A 23,412-nucleotide genomic window follows, 5' to 3' on the forward strand; every position below is an offset into this window, starting at 1 on the left:
GTGGCCACCCGTGACACTACATACTCCTCTCATACTGCGTTTTTCTGCATTCTCCATTTTTGGACAAGTGTCCGAGGGTCTCAGGTGTCTTGGGGATTGGGTCACTAACTGATCTATTTGCCACCTGTCAATACACCTGTATGGCCTGGCATTCCCATGCCAGGTGCCACTAATGAGCAGCTGAGACCTTACATTTTATTAACTTAAATCTGGCATTTCAGGAGACTCCCTTGATCTGCCGAAACATTTTTGTCCAGTGAGTATTATTTATCGGCTTACCCATGTCACCCTCTCAAGCAAGCTTAGTTTGCAGTTGTGGCACAAGTTAAGCAGCTGCCAAAACACCACATTTTAAGGGATTCTATACCTCCACCCTTCTCTTGTAGCCAATAGGATTTGCATTATCTGACTCAACAGGGGCTCCTCATGCAACTCACGACGTTGACGGACGTGGTTCGTAATAAACCGGAAAGTCCTGTATCTCTCAACCCAGTCTACAAAGGAGACCAGCAACCCACATTAACCACATCCACTACTGCCACGGAGTCAATGCTCTCCTACCGTTGTCTGTCCATTGCCAACCCAAAGTGGCATCAGCGGACTGTGTAGAAAAGCGGGTCCACGTGTGTTGCATATTCATTTCCAGACCTGCAACACCACATCCACCATCGTTGCTGGAGCCCTCCTGCCCACCTGCTGCCACAGCTTTGGGCACTTCCACACAGGAAGAGAGTCAGCAGCCGGGCCACCGGGAGACACCTACATTGGGTCATATCAAAGTAGCATACTGTCTGCCCCCCCCTCTACCCTTTAGCATTCTGTCTCCTGAGCACCCTCATGGCCACCCTCCAACTCCTATTTCCCCAGAACATTGAATTGATCTTGTCAATTTCAGCATAAAAAGATGCACCGTGGGTAGACTTCCCGCTTTTCATACAGCGATATTTTGCATTAAGGATAAGGGGAACCTTTCCAGAAATCAATCAAGGTGCCTATGCCGCCCAAGGTATGGCCCAGGAGGCATGATACGCTCATCCAAATGCTCACCAACTGGGCACAGATGTCCTTGAGCTGGTTCCATGTAATAATGTCGCCACAAAAATATCACCGAAAAATTGTTGTTTTTTGTGGAGACATTATTGCATAGAACATGCGGGGCACACCCCCGCAACGCCCACTTCTTTTTTTTTTTTTGCCCCTATCGCCACATATATGGTCACCCAAATAATATCGCCACAACATTTTCCCGGCGATATTATTTACGGCGACCATATATGTGCCGATATTAATACCCAATACCCTTAAGCTGCTATCGTCTGCTGTAGAGTTCATGGCTCTTCTCCTTCGGGTGCCTTTGGGAAGCCCCACCCAGTCAGAGGGATTTGTTTGTGGCTTGGGGGATTTGTACAAGCTTTTGCTAGAGATGTTGTGGGTAACGGCTACATTATGAGCCGTTTCCGGAACAGTCCACAAATGCCTGCTTCATAAGTAGATACACGGTCTACGTTAATACATTGATTGTGTTCAAATGTCTATTGCACCAGTGCCCAAAATAGAGTATTACATGGTAGCAAGTATCCAGAGTTCAGACATGCCTGAAACCGATGTTATTCGTGAATCAAGGCACAATGTATCAGCCTTGACCCCAAGTAAACTTCCTTATTCAACTGAATTTTTCCAAGCAAATGTAACCGCTCCATTGGCTGCTTTCCCAGATGTTTTAATTTGTTGTCTTAATGTGGAGCCTGCAGTCTATGGGGGAGGGAAAAGATAGACCCAATTAAACAAAACTGCTTACTTTTCAATGCACTCCCCATCAAGGCAGGATTGTGTTTTTAATAGCATTAACATGCTCAGTTTGGACGACTTCTGACCGTTTGAGACACTGCAGCGAGGCAAGAAAGAGTCAAAGTACAGAGAGCCGGAGTAAAAAAGAGCATGCATCAGTCCACTGCGGGGTCTTTCATGGGCCCAGAGTTCTAGTCCCCTGGGCGATCCACTAAGAACTCAAGCCGATAAAGGCCTGATCCCAGAGTTACCCTGAGAACACAAGTCAAGGTAGGCTTCATTTTGGAAGTTGCAAATAGAGACCACATTGCACATTGGCGTCAAATAGAGACCACATTGCCCAGTGGCTTCAAATAGAGAACACATTGCCCAATGGCTTCAAATAGAGACCGCTTTGCCCAGTGGCGTCAATTAGAGGCCACTTTGCCCAGTGGCGTCAAATAGAGACCACTTTGCCCAGTGGCTTCAACTAGAGACCACATTGCCAAGTAGCTTCAATCCGCGCGTGCCGACTTCCCCTAGCAGTTTACTGTTGGGGTTCCCCTGGTGCTGTAGAGGGGGCACATCCTACGCAAGTGGTAGGAGTTTCTGTGAATCATTAGCTGGCGCCACTCCTTCCACGTCCTGGAGGGATGCCCTCGTGTTAAAGGGACAGACAGCAGTGTGAAGACTGAACTGGTACACATTTTGAATTGTTTTTGCAGGTGTACATAGATTGCTCATACAGGTACATTCGGGGGTGGGTTGCAGTTATTCATTTGACCACCAGAGATGGGTTACAGGTTATGCCCTCCTGAGCCAGCTTTGGAATCCCGGTACACCCCTACTTCCTAACCCAGTGATGCCACCTCCACCTAGCGATGCACATGGTATACAGGGCTATAGTGCCTGCCTCTGTCGTGTTGGGCACACAGGAACCCTCAAGTCCCAATGGTAATGGATCTTTATGGCAATCACAGGACACCCACATTAGGGAAAAGGGTGGAGCCTTCACCGTAAAAGGGTGCTTCCTATTTCAAGGGAGGGATATTCCCCCCAGACCTATGTGGGAGGTACACATACCAGTTTGGATGCACAGCGGGCTCATGTCGCGTTCAGTTCCACAGAGAGGCCTTAAGAAAGGGAGCGAGGTGACAGCAGTGGGTGCCTTGTGGGACCACTCTAGCTGACAGCCTTTAAGGCAGACAGTTTGGCACAGCCACATTCGCCCCTCTGGTGCAGGCCTAAAACCGACTCGTCTGGGGCATAAACATGGCAGAATAGTCTTCGTCAAAGCACTCTCTTATCACACTCTCGTATCAGTCCAGTCTTACTAGTCCGAGTTCAGAGTCCCTCCAGGTGCCCTGTTGGGGCTGCGTGTCGATCTCTTGGGAGGCTGTCTAGGGAGAGTTAAGGTTAGGCCATTAGTTACTGCAGATTTGGGTCCCGGCCCTCTTCAAAGGGAGGGCCCTCTGTCGCAGGCTTAACATTGGCCCCTCCATTCTGCTGCATGTATCTTAGAAGAAAGGTTAAAGGGCACGGGCTAGAACACCCTACAAGAGCGCCTACCCTCTCCGGTGCCAGACTAGCCTCCTCGCTTCAGGACACTCCCATCACCTTCAAGAACAGAACAAGCTGCTCTGCCACCTTTCCTGGCAAGTTGCTGCAGGGGAAATTACGTCACGTCCTGATCTTCATGGAGACTCCGTTCAGGCAGCATTAATCATTTTCTTACATGGGAACCAGACTCATTTTTGCAACAGGGTCTTACAAACAGATAAAGGTCCTCATCCCGAGTTTAGATGGAATTCTGTGGTAATTCCACTGAATTACTGCCAAAATTGGATACCGTTATCACCACTTGCTCCTGTGGGTTTACCACGGGGGACTACAAGTGGAGGTAGGGCGGTGTTGGGCTCCTTTATTTAGCCTGTCAGACTCCATTGGGGAGTGTTGGTGGAATTACCACTGGTGGTACCTCCAAAAGTTTGCGGAATTACCGCAGGGCAATTCCATCAAAACTTGTAATTTGGTGGTGCAGGAAAAATTGAGGTAATTTTGTTACCACCAAAAGTAGCACGAGAGAAATGTGCACGCAGCCCAGTCCAGACAAACGAAAAACGATCCAGTCAGCGATACTCAGGTGTGTGAATGATGCTGCATGTTGTACTTCGCTGCCGGGGAGAGGAGTGGGGGATGTCCCGTTGAGCCAGCAGAGGGGCACTATTGGGCTGTAAAGAGGTACTGATAAATAGATCATTTATTGATGTGTGTCGTACAGTGCTACATGCCACCTTGTGGTACATTCAAAGTGCTTGCCTGCCTTTGGATGGGGCGGCGGGCAGCGAGTGTTGTCGGATTGGTTTGGTCCGCTTATGTCCTTTTTTGTGCTTCTCAGTTAACTTAGAGTCGGATTGAATTTTCTTCACAAACTGTATTTATTGTCATTAAGCGATATCAGGGAGCATTTGCTGTTTGTACTTCAGAGTCGTGTGTGGATGTCGAGTCTGTTCCAAAACTGTACCCGCGCCCCCTCCTCCCCATTTTGAGTTTCTGGTCTCCGACTTCAGAGCTCAGGATCATTTGGTAAACTGAAGTGCCCAATGGAGGCCATTGAAAGACACCAGGGAAGTCCTTCCTCTAAGCTGCACCATTAGTTTGAAGAGGAAGGGAAGCTCCTCCTCCAAAGATGAAGCCCAAAGACATTACTATGGGAGGCGTGCTACCTAAACATCCTTCTATGGCAAGGAATCCTCCCAGAGCGCTTTCAGTAGAGAGGATGGGTCACCAGAGGAGCAGCCTATTGAGGTACGGCTAATCAACCCAGAGGGAGAATTTTTCTCTTGGACCAGGGTTTCAGTTTCCTCTCTGAAGCTAGGGCTGCTGGCCAAATTGGGTTCTTGTCTATTTGACCTAGCGTGGGATACCCCTAGAATGGATGGATTGGATACAAAGTGCTCTCCGTTGATTTTTACTGGAGACAGGCAGAGTAGGTTTGGCTCTCTGCTTTTACCCTCTTCGTGACTGCTTCAAGCCATTAGGATCGGATTGGCGCTTTGCGCAGTAAGCCCAAGCGCACCTGCATCTCTATGGTACTAGTGTACACCAGCCTCTGCTTCACAATCCTTGATACGACCAGATCTAGTTGTGTTAGAGGTGCAAGTGGTTGGTTTGCACGTGAATGTGGTGGTTGCATGGGTGACTTTTTGCGTTTCTGTACGAGTCTAGTAGTTCTTTGTAGCCCAACAGATGAGGCCACAGCATTTCAGCACCGTCACATGGCAGGCAAAGGGTTTGGTTTAATGGAGACATCTGTGCTCAGAACCCGTTAACTCCTGGATTGGCTTTGGTTGCGAGTTGCAGTGGAGACAAAGTAATTACCATGGCAGTTTCCCCAACACATACACTAAAGAGTGTGACAAATCTGCAGGTCTACCCTTTCCACACTTCACGCCTGATCTGTGTCCGCAACACGTACAATAAGAATCATTATGGATGTGCTTCGGGTCTAGCAAACGCTCTGCACTCCTCAATCCCAAACAATCTCTTTTACACTTGCCTAACATGACAATGAACCCCTATCAGCGCCTCAGACCCTACTATCCCTCAGCGGCCCCTTCCTCCCCCTCTTACACAACCCATCTATCACTCTTCCCACTGCACCCAGCTACAAGGACTAGACGGTCAAACTCCCAGGGGACTCAGATAGGGCAGTGATGAAGGAGGTTCGTGAACGGCATCTCCTAGGAGGACTGGGAACTGCAGGAGAACAGCAATGACATGAATGACAAGCTCGATGTTCATAGTTGACTATGCATGATCTCCAACAGACCCGACGCCAACCCTACAAAGATGGTACAGACAAGAGGACTCACTAAGGGTGGTGTATGTGTCCTATCTCTCCTTTCTGCATGCAAGCTCCATGTCAGTAATAGAGGCAGGTATCCTGCACACAATTATCAGCAGAGCCCTCAACTGTAGACAGTTGCCCTAGGGGTATGACTGGATTCCGATTCCACCCTCACCCTCATGCTGCAACCCATAGAATACAGCTGCGTCTCATGATAAATTCAGTGCAATTGTCACACAGTGACTGACACAACATTCTCCCTTTTGCTGTATGTACTGCATGAAGAATTACTCTAACAGTCATCTCTGCTTATCACCGAATTGGCAATAATTGTTGCCATGCATTGTACAGCTACTGTAATTTACATGTTTGATCAGACCAGGTCAGAAAGGTGTTCATCCACCACAGCGCTTTGAGGCCATACCAATGGTAGTAGTCACTATACATAATAAGAAAAGAACATAACTTACAATAAGAGGCTCCTTGTTGATGTTCTGCAGGTCGAGGGCCACCACAAACTCTCGCGTGCCAAGATAGAGGCGGTCCTGATCCTGGTCCATGAGAAGTATCCGATAATCGCTGGTGTTAAAAGTGAAGCTGAAAGGCCTGGCAGTGCGTGTGTCCATCAGATCTACAGAGGGTGAGAAAGGAGATCGAGTGAGTGTGATTGAGGGCCAGTGGCTGACCAAATCATGCTTTTCTGCACATGCAGCCCTTCCGCAACCATGTCATCGCAAAATCCCTCCCAACTGGTGAACCTGGCTGATTGGGTCTCAATCAGAGAGGGGCCATTAGCCACCTAAAGACCATCCTGATCTTAGGACTGGCCTACTCTCCCAAGCGGATCCCAGATCAAAAGCGCCATTTCTCCCCATTGTCTGAGTTATGTTATGTTGATTTATACAATGCACCACTACCACCCAAGGGCAGTCTCCAGGCGCTTGCCTGGCTCTGCAAGAGAATGGGGTGGGGAGGTTAGTGAGGATAGGGTGAGATCATAGGTTCAGAACCAGGAGGAACTAGCGTCTGCAAGTGTTATTTTGCATGTGGGAGTTGTGTAGGAGGCCCTGTGTGTTGTAAACGTATGGGTAAGATTCAGTGCCTCAGGGTTTGTGGTAGTGTTTTGCGTTGGGGTTGGTTGTGCACACTATAGTTAGATAGTGTCAATAAGGGATCCAGAGTCATGGTTGGCCGTAGCTGTAAGATTATCCGGTGTCTTGGTGTGCAATTCCGTTGTTGATGTTTTATGGACTATGTGGGAGGTCCACTCTAGGTGTGCTTCAGCATCTACAGTTGCTGGGTGTGAACATAGAATTGATTCTTGGTTTGTTTATGTGTAGTGTGGCTAGCCCCATGTCTGGTATGGTGTCAGTTATGTTGGAGGAGCAGGAAGGGGCGAATGGGTTAGTAAGTCTGTCGATTTGTTGGAGCATCTGACGCGGCCCTTTGGTTGCCGCTTGACGGTATCGAGCCCGGTTCTTGGTTGTGGCTCTATGGCCCATGTTGTCTCCAATCTAATGGTTTGTCTGTGGTGTTATTGTTGCCGGTGTCCTTCAAGGTTGTCATTGTCTTTTGAATAGCCAGGTTTTCAGCCGTTTCCTAAAGGCGATTTCATCTGTGGTTCTAATTTATTTGGGCATGGTGTTCCAGATGTTAGCAATTAGACGGGAGAACACTGTTCTGCCGCATTCTCTTTTTTCATAGTGTTTTGCCTCTATTTGTAGGTCGTTGCTGGATCTTAGGCCCCTTCCTTGGCGATATTGGCTAATCTTGTCTTGGAGGAATCCAGCTCCTTGTCTGTGTGCAAGGCCTTGTGGGCGACGCAGAGTGCTTCGAATTTGATGCGCTTTTTTACTGCTAACCAGTGTAGGCTTTTCAGTGCTGGAGTGATGTGGTCTCTTCTGTTTAGTTTTAATAAGATCCTGGCTGCAGTATTTTGAATCCTTTGGAGTTTCTTGGGGGGTCTTTCTGGCATTCCTAGATAGAGGCTGTGTGCGTAGTCAATTCTTGTCAGTATCAGGGATATGATTGTGAGGATTCTGTGAGGGAAGGAAAGATAGGGGAGTAATCCTTGAATCACTGGTAGGAGGAAGTAGCATTTTTTGGCGATTGCGTTGACTTGCGGTTTCAGGGATAGTCCATTGTCCATGAGTATTCCTAGGTTATTTACTACGTCGGTAGTCTCTGGTTGTGTTACCATGTCGGTCAGCCAGTCCAGTTGTGGGTTCCCTCCGTTGAATCCTGTGGGTGAGAGCATTATTTCCTTTTTTGCCGGGTTCAGTTTAAGGTTGTTCATTGTCATCCAGTTGTAGATGTCTGTGAGGCAGTTGTTGAGGCTGTTCTTTTGTTCCTGATTTCTGATTGTTTTCACAAATCAGTTGTGTGCTATCTGCATAGTTGTAGGCAGTAGGTCTGTGGGTTCAAATGATTTTCATCAGTGGGCACAGGTAGATGTTCAAGAGCCGAGGAGAGAGGCTGGTTCCCTGAGGGACTCCGCAGGATACATTTTTGGTGTTTGAGGTGAACGGTGGTAGGTAGGTTCTTTCGGTTTGTTAGGAATGAGGTAAGCCAGTTTAGTGCAGATTCTTGTATGCCACATTCCATCAATCTTTTTATTAGTGTTGCACGGCTGATGTGCCAAATGCCACTGATATGTCCAATAGTATGAGGACTGATTGGGCATTGTTGCCTGCATTTATTTTCAGGTCCTCCCATATCGATAGGAGTGATGATTCTGTTCCTCTCATTGGTCTGAAACCCACTTGTGACTGGTCGAGCATTTTGTTTGTTTTGACGTATTTAAGAAGGATTTTGTACACGTGGTTCTCCAGGATCTTTGCTGGGTAGGGCATTTTGGATATCGGTCTGTAGTTGCTTGGGGGCACTTTGATTCCTTTTTTATCAGTGGTTTAATGTATGCTGATTTGAAGGAGAACTGTACTATTCCTATTGTGAGTGATAGATTAATTATGTTCCGTAAGTGTCTTGCTGGGGTTCTGTGGTTGAGGATTCCTTTGAATAGGTCAGGCGGGTAGGGGTCCTTTGGGGATCCTGCAACGTTGGTGTCTGTGATCAGTGTGGCAAGGTTTCTTCTGTGATTGGTTCTAGGCAGGTGAGTTCTGCTGTAATCTGCGTTTCACCCAGCGTTGTGGTCCAGCAGTCGTGGCTGTATTTGCCCGGGCTAGGTTGATGGTCTCTTGGATTGTATATATTTTTGATATCAGGTGTTTGGCGATGTCAGAAAGTGGTTGCGTCGGGATGATGGAATTCTTGCAGGTAGAAAGTTTTTTTATCATCTCGGATGATTTTGAAGAGTTCTTCCTGTGGATTGTTTGCCAATTCTATTCTTGTGGCGTAATAGTACTTCTTTGCTTTGAGGACTGGTCCCTTGTACAGTCTGAGTTGTCTTTGGTATTTTATTTTGTCTTGTCGGGTGTATTGTTCTCTCCATTTTGTGGTTCTTTTTTTCTTTTAGTTCTTTCAGTTCTTCAGTGAACCATTTTGCTGCCCATTTTTTTGGTGTTCCCTTGAATGTTTTTGCTGGAGTCAGTTGGTCAAGGACCTAGGTGATCCAACTGTTGAGTGGGTCTTCTACTGTGTCTACGGTTGTTTCGGTGTGTTCTGTTTCGGGTGAGAGGGTTGGGTCTAGAAGGTTTGTTAGGGCCTCAAGGTCTAGGTTCTTCCAGTTTCTTTTCTTGCTGTTATGGAGTAATTCCTTTATGGCCAGTAGGCGGGTTTTGGATGTGATGGAGAATGGTATCAAATAGTGGTTGCTCCACACCATTGGTGTATGTAGTGCAGATGTGCATAGTCCTCTGCAGAAAATTGCATTCAGGATGTGTACGGCATTGTGGGTGGATCCATTTACTATTTGCTTGAAATGTAAAGTTTCCAGGAGTGTACAGAGTGAGTTTGCAGTGGATTAGTTGCCTTTTTCGAACCAGATGTTGAAGTCTCACATTATGACTAGTTTGTCATGGTGGGTTGATAAAATGGCAGCCGCGTCTGCTAGTTTCATCGTAAAGTTGGGGCTATAAGAAGGTGGTCTGTAGATCAGGAGGGATACTATGTTGGTTTGGTCGTTGAGTTCCATCTTGATGATTCTAAAGACTGCTAACAGCTACGGTGGCTGCGAGTTTGCGGCTGTGGCCTCTGGAGATAAATCTAAAATCCTTGCTCAAGGTCAAAAATACAACCCAAAATCCAGTTTATCCCGCTGTAGGCGTTTTAAATAGTGTACATTCTTTTGTGCAAAACAGAGGGGTTCTGTGAGTCTCTCTACAGCCTCAGTGGAAGAGGGTGAGGGGCGGGGTGTCTCAACCAGATTTTTTAGCTCACTATCCCTTTCACAGAAGAGAAATATCCACGACATATCAGTCTTTGTCCTGCACATGGGCAGTCCAGCACCGAAATGCTAGGCAATTCTCTTCTGAACAAGAGTACCAACAGCAACCCCAGACACGTGTTTCTGCCTGGCTGGGCCTCATCAGTGAGGTGAAGCTGTGTCTCTAAGAACAGTGAGCAAGGGGTCCACGTCTGGATTCCCCTAGTAACTTAGGGTGAGACCCAAAGTTAATTTTTAATATGCACAACAGGGGGGTTCTGGGAGTCTCTCTACTGGCCACAATCACGGAGCAGTCTCAACCAGATTTTTTAGCTCACTATCCCTTTCACAGAATAGAAACATTCACAACATATCAGTCTTTGTCCTGCCCAAGGGCAGTCCCGTGCTATTGGTACTCTTGTTCAGATGAGAATTCCATAGCATTTCGGTGCTGCACTGACCTCAGGCAAGACAAAGACTGATATGTTGTGGATATTTCTCTTCTTTGAAAGGGATAGTGAGCCAAAAATCTGGCTGAGACTCCCCTGTGGCTGGTAGAGAGACTCCCTGAACCCCGCTGTTGTACTTTCTTTTGTACCATGTGTTTAAATTAAAGTGCATATTTTGTAAATACACAGTAGTGGCAGCGTTTAGTGTGCATGTTTCAATGGTGGTGTAAAATTTGCAGGACTCTTGTTTGGTTGTGCATCGCTGGTGCAATTTAAAGCACAGGCTTCCTATGCAAACAGTGTACGCAAGGACACAAACCATTAATTGTTATGCAAAGAGTATGGGTGGAATGGACCTTTTGCCCTACTGGGCAGTGAGTGGGGAGAATCATTCACACGTCAGCAAATATGCGGCGTATCCATCCAGGCCGAGACCTACCAAACTTCCGAGGCACTGGTTTACATACATGCCAATATCCCGAAGCACCTGGGAGGGAGATTTCATCCGTGAAATCGGGAGACAAAAAGTTTCCCATTGGAATTAATTGGGCCTGGGATTATTTTAGGCGGGAGAATGTGAAAAATAGCAACATTTTTCACAGAAAAATCGTGAGTCTCCCGCCTAAATCGGGAGGGTTGGCATGTATGGGTTTATGTGTCCCGACTCTGCCCCAGCCCTACTAACCATTTAAAGGCACTGGTCTTCCCTAACTTGTAATGTGAATGTTGACGATTGTCACCAATAATTATTTTCGGCCACCGAGCTTCACAAGAATGCGAATGACCCGGACTGGCCTTCCTCTCCTGGTCCTTCCACATCTGCGCCCTGGCTCTGCTCCACCCTGTTATTCCGCAGTCTCTACTTGTCAGTAGCGCCCCCTCTGCCTGGAAGTGCAGACGGCGGGCAGGCGCAGCACATGACGTGCGCCGCACTGCAATCCTAGCGTGCCGACGCAGGTAAACAAGCCTGGAGCACGCTCGGATGCGAGTCTTATCTGCAGGCGCAGCTGCGGCGCCGCGCGCCAAGAGAGCACACCTGGCGGATGCGAGGCACGAGACGTCCCTCCTCCGGATCTTATCTGGAGAAGGCCTCAGTTTACCTCTTCGCTTCAGCATACCTCTTAGGAGCATCGTCTGCCAAGCCCACAGGCCTCCACACTGCCTGGGCAAGCAGCCTGGCAAGGCAGCCCTCCGACTGCAACTCAGAAATAAGTTATGTTCTTTTATTATTGCGTGAATAGCACGCAGATGGATAATGTGTTAACTCTCTGGTGGTTCCAACGCTGCAAGCGCGCGGCCTTCTTCCTTTTGCTTTTTGTGTTTATTTTTAAACGGTGTCCTTTTGAAGAGAAATGCCTTTCATACTAGGCATTAAAAGGGCGGAGGCAGTCATGGGGTTAGGTGCGCCATAGCATAAGAGAATTCTGGGTGACGAAGGGCAAAGAATAGTAACAAACCAGAGACAGGAGGACATTACAACAGCTTTAACAAGGAGAGCTGTAGGCCAATAGTGACGCATTTATAAATTACACAGAGTAGTCGCGAGGGCAGAATGCAGGTTGCGCGAGGGTGGAAGCAGGGTCAGATTGGGGCATAAAATTGTCTCGGTCACAAATTTGTGACAGGTGTTCGAGTGGTACCCAAGGGGGAGTTTTTTGATAAAATGTGATGCAAATTGTGTATTTTAAAGAGTATTTATTAAGGACTTGATTCACAGAAGCGTTTTATAATGGTGCAATCCCATAGGAAAAAGCTCTGTAATTCAGGCCTTTAGTATCAATGGCCAAAACTACTTGCCGAATGGTGAAGTAACTTATCAAACTAGCCCTTATTGACCAAAAAAGTGGCCCACTTTGACCAAAAAAATTGACCCACACTAGCATTTTGGTTTCGGGCATTGCCCCATTGTCCTATATGCCAGTCCAAGCTTGGGTGGAAGGCTTGGAGGAGCTCCTTCCATTGCTAGCAAGTAGAGTTTAAGGCTTATTTTTAAGAGTTTCACCAGGATTGGGTTCTATGAAGAGATACTGTATTGCGTGATGCAGCCTGGGGCCACGCCCCTCAGCACCGCTCCCCGCCAGTCTAAAGAGGAGACAGTTTCCCAGGGAGTAGAGTGGTAGACCAAAAAGTAGGCTCACGCAGTAGTCCAGTTTGCTGAGCACTAGAGTAGAGATAAGGGTTTTAGTCGAGTGGCGTGCAAGGCGTGGGTGGATTTTTCTAAAGTCTAGTTGGTTCAGTCAGGCTGCAGCAGCCACGGTGAAGTGGCAGAGCTCCAGGTTGCTGGCAAAGAAACCCCCAAGGTTGCAAGTCATTGGAATGCCCAACGCCTTGTGAAAGAGTTGCTTCTCTAAAGGGTGGACACCAAAAAGGTGCACAACTTATACACGCCTGGCATCTCCAGGCACCGCCACCAGGGAGTCGGGAGAGGAGTAAACCGATGCTGGAAGGTTTGCATCAGCAGGGTTGGGAATACAGGAGAGCCTGGGTCTGAAAGCATCAGAGTCGATACAGAAGTAATGGTCCCTACAGACAGTTCCTGGTTCTCGCCCTTTCCCAAGTGTGGAGGTTACGCTGGTCAAGCACCAAGGCAAACATATTTCGGAGGACTTCTTGGCCGAACACAGCATTACTCCTTGTGTATACAGTTCGAGCACAGCACTGGCAGAATGCATGGGCACAGCCCACACAGCCGCCCTGCAGATGCATTCCATTGGCACCCATCCAGCGAGCGCCAGGGAGGGGAAACCATTAAAATCAAAGGTTCTCCATGGACGAGAATACATGCGTAGTGCTGTAGCTATCCCAAAACCAAGAAACAATCCAATTTGCAATGGGGACCAGCGTCCCCACTTCCAAACATCCTATATAGTGGGGTGGAAGCTCTGGGACCACTGGGGTAAGGCAGGGGGGATAGGTGTTAAGTCCATAGTATGGCAAGTCTTCTCAACAGCGAGGAAGGCCAGACCAAAAGACAGAGAAATCTCATTCAGATGAAAGCCAGATGACCCTTTCAGAATGGAAGGCAGACGGGTGGAACTCACCTGCTTCTAGGGAAGACCAGATCTGAAGCCGAGTGAAAAGTCTTACTGAAGTGAGAGCTACAGGAAGAGATATGGCATTTATAACGCGCCTATACACAAGTGTTTTAAGGCGCAACAAGGCAAGGGAGGGGGAACAGAGGGGAGACAGAGACAACAATCCTACTCGGCCTGGTTACATTGCGATCGTGCAAGTGCAGGGGAGGGGGGAAGGGGAACGTGCAAGGGAAAAGGGGAGGAGGCAGTGCAGTTGATAGGATAACAGTAAAATAAATAAAGACTATAAATAAAAGTGCAGCCAGCTGGTGGCAAGTGCAAGATTAAGTGCAGACATCAGGTATCAAGTGCTAGTGGGGGCTGTAGGGATACAGAAACAGTCCCCGAGTGCAAGGGTTGCTAGGGGCAGTGCTTAATTTGTGGGGGTGTTTGCCGGTGCCCAACGCCGGCAGTCTTTTTTGGGGACCGGAACATCAGGCGCACGTGTAATTCCTTTGTTTGTTGAACTTCCATGATCTTCCTGATCATAAATCATTTGCTGCTCTCCTTGCGGTTGCAACTTGCAGGCCATGGCTGGTTTGCTGGGCCTACAGCAAAACAACAACAGCCAATGAAAACCAACATTCTGTTGTTACTATGCACTTTTGATACATTCTGAATAGTAACACAGAATGTATAGTTTTCATTGGCTGTTCGAAGTGTGTGGGGGAAGGGGTGAGTGAGTCACGTGTTGTTGTTGCCGAGGCAGCAGGCAGCTCACGAGCACTTGTTGAGGCGTGGCGTCAGTGACTCGTGAAAGCCTGCTGCACTGCACGTGTATTTCCAACTTCGTGTGTGTGCTGTGTGCGGCCTAGTTTTGCTGCTGCAGGCAGCTAGTTCCTCTGGGGCAGCCCGGGTAGGCGCTAGCATTCAACAACGCGGATGCGCCGATGCGGTAAGTAAGTACTCAATTATAAACAAACTAATTATTCGTCTTGCCGCCCGCCCGCCGCCGTGAAATGAATAGTAAATAGAATTGGCCCACTGCCCGTCCCGCTGCGGCCCTCCGTAGGGCAGGATTTGGCCAGCAGCTCAGCAGCAGGCCCGCGGGCCGCCAGCTGCGGCGCAATGCTGCCGGCGCCGCAGCGGCTGTATGAATGAATCAGTGTCAATAGTAACGGTAAGCGTCCCGCGGCTGCAGCCTAGGTCACCCGACCAAGGCTGCAGCTGCGGGCGCTTATCGTTACTATTGACACTGATTCAGCCGCTCGCATTGCCTTGCGGCCCCGCCCCGCAGGCCTGCGGCGGCGGCCTGCAGTGCCTGCTGAGGTTGCCCTGCGGGCCCCGTAGGGCAGGATTTGGCCCGAGCAGGCCTCCGGGGCGGCCCTGGCACTGGCAGTCCCTCATCTTCGGGGAGCAGGAGCACCTGAGCCTGGAAGAAGCTCGTGCAGAAAACGAATTGGGGAAGTTTCCCTCAGGACGTGGCAGCCCCTGCTCAAACATTACTATGAAAAATATAGGGTGGTTGGCTCGTAATTGCTATCTGAATTTACTTTTATGCGAGAGACCAATAGTGGAAAGAATTGAGTGACATAAAGCAGTTCTTTATTTTAGCAAGATGTGTGTTCTTTCTGTCCCATCCCATGTGATTAAACCCCCATGAGCCTTCTGTGTTTAATGGGCTGCGACTTCTCTGTAGCTGAAATAATTTTTTTGTAGTCAGACAGTCTTATTTATTTGAGAGGTGCCCAAATGGCACTCTACAAAAGCACAGTGTGTTAAGACCACTGGGAAAGGGAACTAAATGTAAAGCAAGTGATGTTTTAAGCATTTTATGGTATTAAGAGGTGGGGTTATAGATGAATGTGAACACATCAATTTTTATTTTATGATGAGATGCTATTAGCAAAATTTTACCCTATCCAGAACCCAATAACATTTGTTTTGTAGAACGGTAAATTGTATTATGAACCACCAGTTATTTTAGCGAGATGTGTGCTCTGCCCCCGGTGATTAAACCCCTGTGAGCCATCTGTGTTTAATGGCCTGCAACTTCTCTGTAGCTGAAGTCTTTTTTATGTAGTCAGACGGGCTTATTTAGTTGAGAGGTGCGGTGCCCAAATGGGAGGGAGGGAGGGGAAAGGAAGGAAGGAAGGAAGGAAGGAAGGAAGGAAGGAAGGAAGGAAGGAAGGAAGGAAGGAAGGAAGGAAGGAAGGAAGGAAGGAAGGAAGGAAGCAAGGAAGGAAGCAAGGAAGGAAGCAAGGAAGGAAGGAAGGAAGGAAGGAAGGAAGGAAGGAAGGAAGGAAGGAAGGAAGGAAGGAAGGAAGGAAGGAAGGAAGGAATTAAGGAAGGAAGGAAGGAAGGAAGGAAGGAAGGAAGGAAGGGAGGGAGGGAGGGAGGGAGGGAGGGAGGGAGGGAGGGAGGGAGGGAGGGAGGGAGGGAGGGAGGGAGGGAGGGAGGGACTGACTAGAGGCATGTCTCCAAGGTGTCCAGTGGCTGTCCTTCGTCTTGGGGGTGGGCAATTGTACTGGGATTCTCCCTTGATAGCGGGATGGCTGGGGGACTCTGGTGAGAGCCGGGGGTGGGGTCCAGACAGTCCTGTTGGTCCAAACTTCTGAGGGGTAGTTTGCAAGGAGTGGGGAGTCACATCTCGGGGTCTGAGGGTGTCTTTTCTCGCTACCAGGAGATGGCAAAAAAGTGCAGTCAAGAATCTAGTCTTCCTCATGGGGGGGCCACGACGCAATGCGAGCGGCAGCGAACACTGGGTTCGTGAATGCTGCCGGCTGCAGTGCGCAGCTTCCAGCCCCCAGAATGAGTGTGAAGCCGTCACTGAGAGGGGCGAGGGGGTTAGGGGGGAGTTGATCATGACGAGGAAACAAAATTGATTGAATCTGGATCTGGTAGAATCTGGTGCCCCGCATTGTCCAGCTGACACTGCACCACTGTCTGATTGCCACACGTGGATGGTCTGTAAATGCCAACGATATTTATAAAGTCTATCTTGCTCTGTCCCCATTTACTGTTTGAGCACATTCCCCACCACTAGCCAGTTACATGTGTACGTATTATATGATTATTTGGTACAGAGCTTCTCAGCGTGGTGCTACTTTTGATTTTGAATAAAAAAGCACAAAAAATACTAAGGTATCCCGGAGGTACCCACTGCACAAGTGTGTCCTGAAAGGTCGAGGTTGATCTTATTCTTCACATCTGTCGCTAAACAGTGGGGTCAAGATACTTTATGACTTGTACGTACTACTTACCTGTAACCTTTGCCAGTTCAGTCAAGATCTCGGTCCAGAGGTGGATTAGACTGCAATGTATTCTTTATAGGGATGATGGAATTGGGTAAATTTCAGTTTCTTAGGAAACTATCATAGTGCTCCTGCAGTGGCAGGGAGGGGTTTGATTTATTTCACACTTCCCGTCTCTTGATGCCCATATGTGCCCTTCCCCATCCACCCCAATACTAGCCTGTGCCAGAAGTTGCTGCAGCGCCAAACATGTGACATGGAGCAGCAGCAGTATGATGGGCTGCTGGTGGGCCGATCTAGGTAGGTCTAGCACTGAACTGGCGTCTGGCGCGGGGCCGCGCGTCCGCACTGCGGGGCGGCGCCAGCGCACGTCAGCACTGCGGGGCGGCACTGCGCCCGGCATTATGGGGCCAATATTTTTTGGGCACTGGCACTTATTTTTTTACAAATTAAGCACTGGCTAGGGGGCAACCTTTGCACTCGAGAGCTGCTCGTCCACAAGCAGAGCTGGGATTAACGTGCCTCATTCATAAAACCTTGAAGCCTCTAGAGTCCCAAGTGAAAAAGATTGTGGTCCCAATGGGTTGGGAGTGCTGAACCATCAAGGGAAACACAAGAGTCCCCAAGAAGTGATGCCATTGGAGATTGCAAAGGGCTCTCCTGACCTCCTCTGGTAAGCATCAGTAGCAGCTAACACTCTGCACACCATGCGCTTGACGTGGGGGCATGCGGCAAAAAGTACCAACAGAACACACTCGAGTCACAACTTTCGGGTTTGTTCAATCTATATCAGGGTAGGTGGGCGCAACTCTTATAGGTGCTAGGGGACTAACTAGAAATAATAAAGGGTACTATGGGAAAAGGATCAGTAGGGAGCAACTCAGGGGTCTAATTAGGGGAATAGTCATCTTCCAAGAGTTCCCATATCCAGTAGACAGTCTCTGGGATCTAGTGCCCAGCACGCTTCCATGTCCAACTCACAGTGCAAGAGATATAGTGTCTGCCCGCTTCTCGAGATTATGGTCTGCCTGCCTCCTTTCAAAGGCCACAACAGACCTAATCAAAACCTGGCATTATCCGGTCTGAACTCACTCTAATAGATTCCCATTCAATTCCTGCGATGGTTTAACTTTTATCCCAGCAGCAGGATGCCAACAGGTGGTGGTTAACGCTTCATAAATGTGTATAAATAGAGATAGACCCTGCTGTCTCCGCTACAGAAACCTAGCTCACCGAGTCATAGGATGCCGCTAATCACTGAAGCTTGGCGAATGGGAAGCGTTGTAAACATTCATCTCCTGCAGTATTTACCAGTTTTCAGCCATTCAATCATAGCAGAGTTGAGCAGCATAAGTCCAAAGGGCCCTAATAAGGACACAGAGCAGGACATGCACGTTACCAGTTAGAATGTTCAATACTCCTCTAATTAACTCCAAATGGAGGACGCATGTGTCGAGAGTTGTGCATTATTAAACTGTGTTCTCCAGCATGCAACTGGGGACAAGCAGTAACGAAATGCAATTTTACAACTACAAGTAATGAGATGACATTTTACAACTACAATGACCAGAATGCAACCAATGAGGATCATTGAAGTACTCCTGTGCACTGCCCACCGAAGGCACGCGTCAGAAGTGGATGTGCACAAGGGTAGCAGTCTGCTTTCGTTCATCCACCACGGATTCAGTTTGTGAATCTTGCTCATCAAACCTGACCAAGAGGTGAAGAGCCTCCCGTAAAGTTGGCAAGGCAGAGTGTAGAACGGAACGATCACATCTACAGGCCTGAGCAGGCGGGACACTCTTTGGGGAAGACCAGACATGCAGGATTCCAAGTGAACTGGTTCATAGATTTTGCCCGAGATTGATTTTAGTGACAACAAAGCTCCAAAGAAGACCCTCATTGCAGCCCTTCATGCAGATATAAATACGCCAGGATCTAATGATTAACGCGGTCACTGGGGTTATGCTCTTTGGCTCCTAACCTTCTGAAGCATTCCAACTCTTATAGACAGGGGGCCGTGGAACTGGCGTGGTTCCAGGTCATCATGTACCACTGGGAAGCATAAAGCCTCCAGGGCAGGGATGCCTCCTCCACAGTCAGGCAGAATTCTAGCCTTGAACGAGGCAAGACTTACAGGTTAGGAATAACCCTGATAAGGCCTTGCAAAGCCGCCAAAGTCAGTCAAACAACTCACTGGCCCTAGATGGCTTCTGCAGGTCTTGACGCACTTCAATTCTTGAGCAAACTAAAAGGAGACCAAGGCCCCTGAAGAGGCACCTGGGTGGATGAAGACTTGATTGTAACTACGCCTTTTACTGCAGCATCTCACTCCTTCCGATCCAACATGTTCTTGCCATTAAGAAATAAGCAACAGACAGGCGTGCAATATAAAATACCCCCATGCAAAATGTGAAGACAGGGCCCTGACAATTTGGCCATCCAGAGACTGACACGGGAATTTGGGGGTGCTTAATAGCTGCCCCCTGAACAAAGCTGTAGGGGTGTCATTTACACCCCTTGCCACAATCCTAGCCCTGAATCCTCTTGAATAAGGTCAGGGACAAGCCTGACTGCACCCTGATACACACACAGTGCTGCTGTAAACTTCCACATTGATCAGCTCCAACATATGCAGAGTCTGCACTGAATCTAGTCACCAGGTGCAACATGAACCTCAACTCATAGCTGGGGATTCGGTGGATCTGGCTTCCACCCAATATGTCTTCCAGAGGATGGAAAGAGTGGTGTTCCACAGGCTTGCCCAATGGGGATAGAGAGGTTTTATCGTGGGAAAATACATCAAATTCGTTTTCAATGAATGTTTTTGATCAGGGGTGTTGCTGGGTCTGGAAAAGATCAGGGGCTATGTTAATATCGGGCTGGCGGGACTGGGGACTAGCTAGCCTTTTGGTTGAAGACCCTGAGCTTCTATCCGGGGCTACAACCAAAAGACCAGGGGCTATAGCTCCCTCAGACCCCCCCCTAGCAACGCCTCTGCTTTTGATCGAATGTTGGCCCAAATACATGTTGGAGATGGGTTTAGGGTAATAACTAATGTGGGGGAGGGGGGTTATGGGAGTACGGCTACAAGGGGGGGGTCTCCCCCACATACATTTGTATCAACCAAAAGAAAAAACAAATTCGATGAAAATGGATCGACTAAATCACATAGAAGCAACCAATCAGGGGAGGGGACTGGGCAATTTTAAGGGAAACAACTATAATGGGAGAGGGCCTGAACAGGTTAGAACAGGGTCCGCCCTGGCAGTAACATTCTAACATGATAGTAGGGCTAAACACCTACTGATTCTAAAGCGCAAAACATTCAATTATTCAACCGGAAGGAAGGCAAAAGGTACTGTTCCCATTGGCTCTGTATCTGTCAGTGGGGACAGAATAAAGAAGGCAGGACGGGATGATTTGTTACATTTCCTTGTCTAAAATTAAACTGTCCCTAAACCGTGCTGGCATGCCGCCTATCTAAAAGTAGATGGAATAAGCAGAATTCTTACAGAAGTGGGACTATCCCGTCAGATCTCATTGTTGTAACTAATGAGTCGCTTCATTTGCACATGCCTCTAGAATTCATGCAAACTATACATCAAAATTAATCATAATAAAAGTATAGGGAAACCCCGGAGATCCATCTATAGCATAAACCATGTTAATGGTTGATAGTCAGAGGGTCCCTAATAATGCTAAACTTAGATACCAAAAAAGTTATGAAGACGCAAAGAAAAGATCTAAGGTGGGCCAATCTACAGTGCTAATCCACCTACGATGCGAGCTGAACTGTAGCTAGTGGCTATTCTGGACTTTGTTTTTGCCATAGATGGGTCTCTGTGGTTTCCCTATAGTTGTATTATAAATTTTGGTTCTGGAAATCACAAGAACAGCAATCATTAGCCAAGCCAGTAGACGGATCCTTTCTAAGGTGAAACCAGCCCATTTAAAATCTAAACACTGATGTTTTGAAGTCGTATAATACAAGGTTGAGAAGGTTATACGAGGCTGGAAGTGTGGCAATACAGCTTTGGGGTTACTACGGGAAACAGGAAGGTGTGCATAGAGCTGGGGAAGGGAGCTGGGTGCTTGTTAAATGAACTGATCAACAATCTGTGAAGCTGAGACTGTTGAAGCCGAGAGAGACGGAGAGAAGCAGTCTAAAAGCCAAGACAGGTTTATGTGGTATCTGTAAAGACAGACAGATGAGGCAAAGAGGCTGCCCTTTCTTATGGCATAGGGAAGAAGAGTGCCTTGCCTATCTGGAGAGGTTGAAGAGTCTTGTCTAAGTTGCCTAATACATTCTCAAAATATCAAGTTGCAGCAGAACCAGCAGAGCTGTAGTTGTCTACAGTTTTGTCAGAACAATTTATATAGAATGCGGTTGAAGTAGCTGTAGACTGAAGCAAAAGAGCCTGCTTTCACAGTGCCATTTGCAGAAGGGAGTTGCCAAGGATAAAGCAACCCCGTTAGAAGAAGCATCCTGATAAGTTACATTAAAGACGCTGCAGGGGTTACAAAAGAAGAACCGTTGTTGAAGCAGAAGTGGTACTTTTGTTTTGAACTTTATCAATTCTATCCTGGAAGGAGGTTATCCAGGATTACCATTGGTGCTGTTTTCTTTGTGGAACCTGGAAAGGGACATTTTCAACAAAATAAGAAGGAATCATTACCAGTGGATTTGTGTTTGAGTGAACTTTTGTTTCTTCAAACTTTTCAAGAACTGATTTAAGACTTTACTTTGGGAGAATTTGACAGGACATTCCTGGGGGAACGAGATCTATACAGGATGAATAGAAGTCATCCAAGGCACTGGTTATTTGGTAATCTTTTAGTTGTGTTGTTTATACTTTGTTTTGACTGTTTTGTTGTTTTGTGTGAGGGCCAGTTTGTGTATGCTAGGATATTTTCACTTAGATTCTAGACTAGGTAGGGAATCCCCTGGCAGAGTAGGCTTAGTTTGGTTTTCTTTGCATTTTCTGTTTAAAATAAAATGTCAAATACTGAGAAAACTATAAGCAGTTGTCTGCTTCACATTACTGACCCCTCACATGAGGCTATTGGAAAGAGGGGCTCTGTGGAGTGTTTGTCACTATTCCACACACTCCTTACTCTCAAAGAGTAGGAGGTAGTGGTGGTAGATGGTAGAAGTAGGAATTAGGAGTAGTGGTAGCAGTGAACAGTATTGAGTGTTAGAGGGAGATAGCAACAGTAGTGGAAGTTATAGTAGTGGGAGGGGTAGCAAGGGTAGATCTGGTAATGGTAAAATGAGAGTAAAAGGTGGAGTATTAAGGAGGTGAGAAGGAAGTTGTAGAGGCCGTAGTAGAGTGATAGGTGGGTTTAGGAGTATTTGGAAGTAGAGGAGTAAGGAGAGCAATAGCGGAGGGACAGGAATACGGCGGGAGGAGAATTTAGGACCTAGGGTAGAGAAGGGTCAGGTGGGAAAGTGTGTGAACGATAAGTCGGTGGAGCAGCGTGGAAGAATGCACCAACCCAAACATCCCATGAACACCAAGCAGGGCTAGGATAGGGCTAGTTAGAAGATCCCTAGGGATAAGCCTTAGGGAAACTGGAAATTGACCAAGGTAGACAAAAGACAGCTATGTGTCCCATTCCAATAGCTACCAACATCCCCATTAAGGACGCCTGGTCTAGGGAGGGGAAGACAGAGGTAGGCAGTGAGAGAGGGACAGCTCTAGTGCCAACTTCCTTAAAGAACCTGATGGGCCCTTAAGATGCTTTCTAAAAAACTACAGTCATTCTGTCTGTCTTAAAAATAAGTAAACTTGGAACTGTATTGGGGCATCAGAGTAGTTATGTGTGGCAGCCACATCGTCACACTACCTCCCATTGAAAGACCTGTCCCTCTCCTGCATAAACTGAGTCCCAACTTCCATCGGTATTTAAATCTTTAGGGCACCTGGCTAGGTCCCGATTTACCCAGGTGGGTATACGTATAATAAACAGAGATAATCGGGATGGGGAGATCCAAAACCAGAGACAAGTAGGTGCTAAACGTGTGTGTTTATTGTATAATCACACAGAAAGTGGTACGTGACTGCACAATTTATTTTACATTACTTCCGATAAGCACGAAAGGTGTTTTAGAGAGGACGGACAGAGTGGGTCACGCAGTGGTGACACAGGTGGGTGCAAACCTCTGGAATATCGAGGTCAGCATTACATTGAAAATACAAGTTTCCTCGCATATCGAGGAACAAAAACACAAGGTGCACACAACAATCTTGAAAGTGAACAGGTACAGGTAGTGATGCAGTTGTGATGAATGGTTCGACACAGGGGGTGACACAGGGTGTGTTTCGGCCAAAAAAGTGGCTGGGAAGTCGCCGTCTTTGTGCTGGCCTTCGTCAGGAAAGAGGCACCAGTAGTGGTGCTGTCCGTGGTGTCTGTGGGTAGAACAGAGCTATTAGGATCTCGGGTGGTGATTCAATAAGTACTTAGAGTATTTAATACGGGCCGAATAAATGCCCAAGTGATACACCATATGGAGTATCTTAAAAAACAGCTTACCTGCCGCCGGAGGGGAGCAGGTGGGTGCTGTCGGGGAAGCCGCGAGGAGTGCGGGTTGACCGGTGCGGTGTATGGCACAAGGTGGAGGGCTATGATTGCCTTCGAGCCAACGTGGTCAAGAGTCTCACGAAGCAGGAGTGGGGCGTAAATAGACCCAAGTCTAGAAGGAAAATTAAAAAGGTTTTAGTAACCTGTGTGAGTCGAGTGTTTCGGGAAA

The 23,412-nt window shown here is 47.7% G+C and overlaps 1 protein-coding gene across 3 annotated transcripts in view; it reads right to left on the minus strand.

Annotated features, from left to right (window-relative positions):
* Positions 1 to 23,412, minus strand: part of LOC138567247 (semaphorin-3F-like) — a 548,170-nt gene that overhangs the window by 173,570 nt on the left and 351,188 nt on the right. For all 3 annotated transcript variants that reach the window (XM_069645257.1, XM_069645255.1, XM_069645256.1), the window contains exon 3: positions 6,088 to 6,248. In XM_069645257.1, coding sequence (XP_069501358.1) covers positions 6,088 to 6,248 — 161 coding nt within the window. The remainder of the gene's footprint in view (positions 1 to 6,087; positions 6,249 to 23,412) is intronic.

This window comes from Ambystoma mexicanum, chromosome 2p (genome assembly GCF_040938575.1).
Source record: "Ambystoma mexicanum isolate Mex_15411 chromosome 2p, UKY_AmexF1_1, whole genome shotgun sequence".
In the NCBI taxonomy this organism is placed as follows: Eukaryota; Metazoa; Chordata; class Amphibia; order Caudata; family Ambystomatidae; genus Ambystoma; species Ambystoma mexicanum.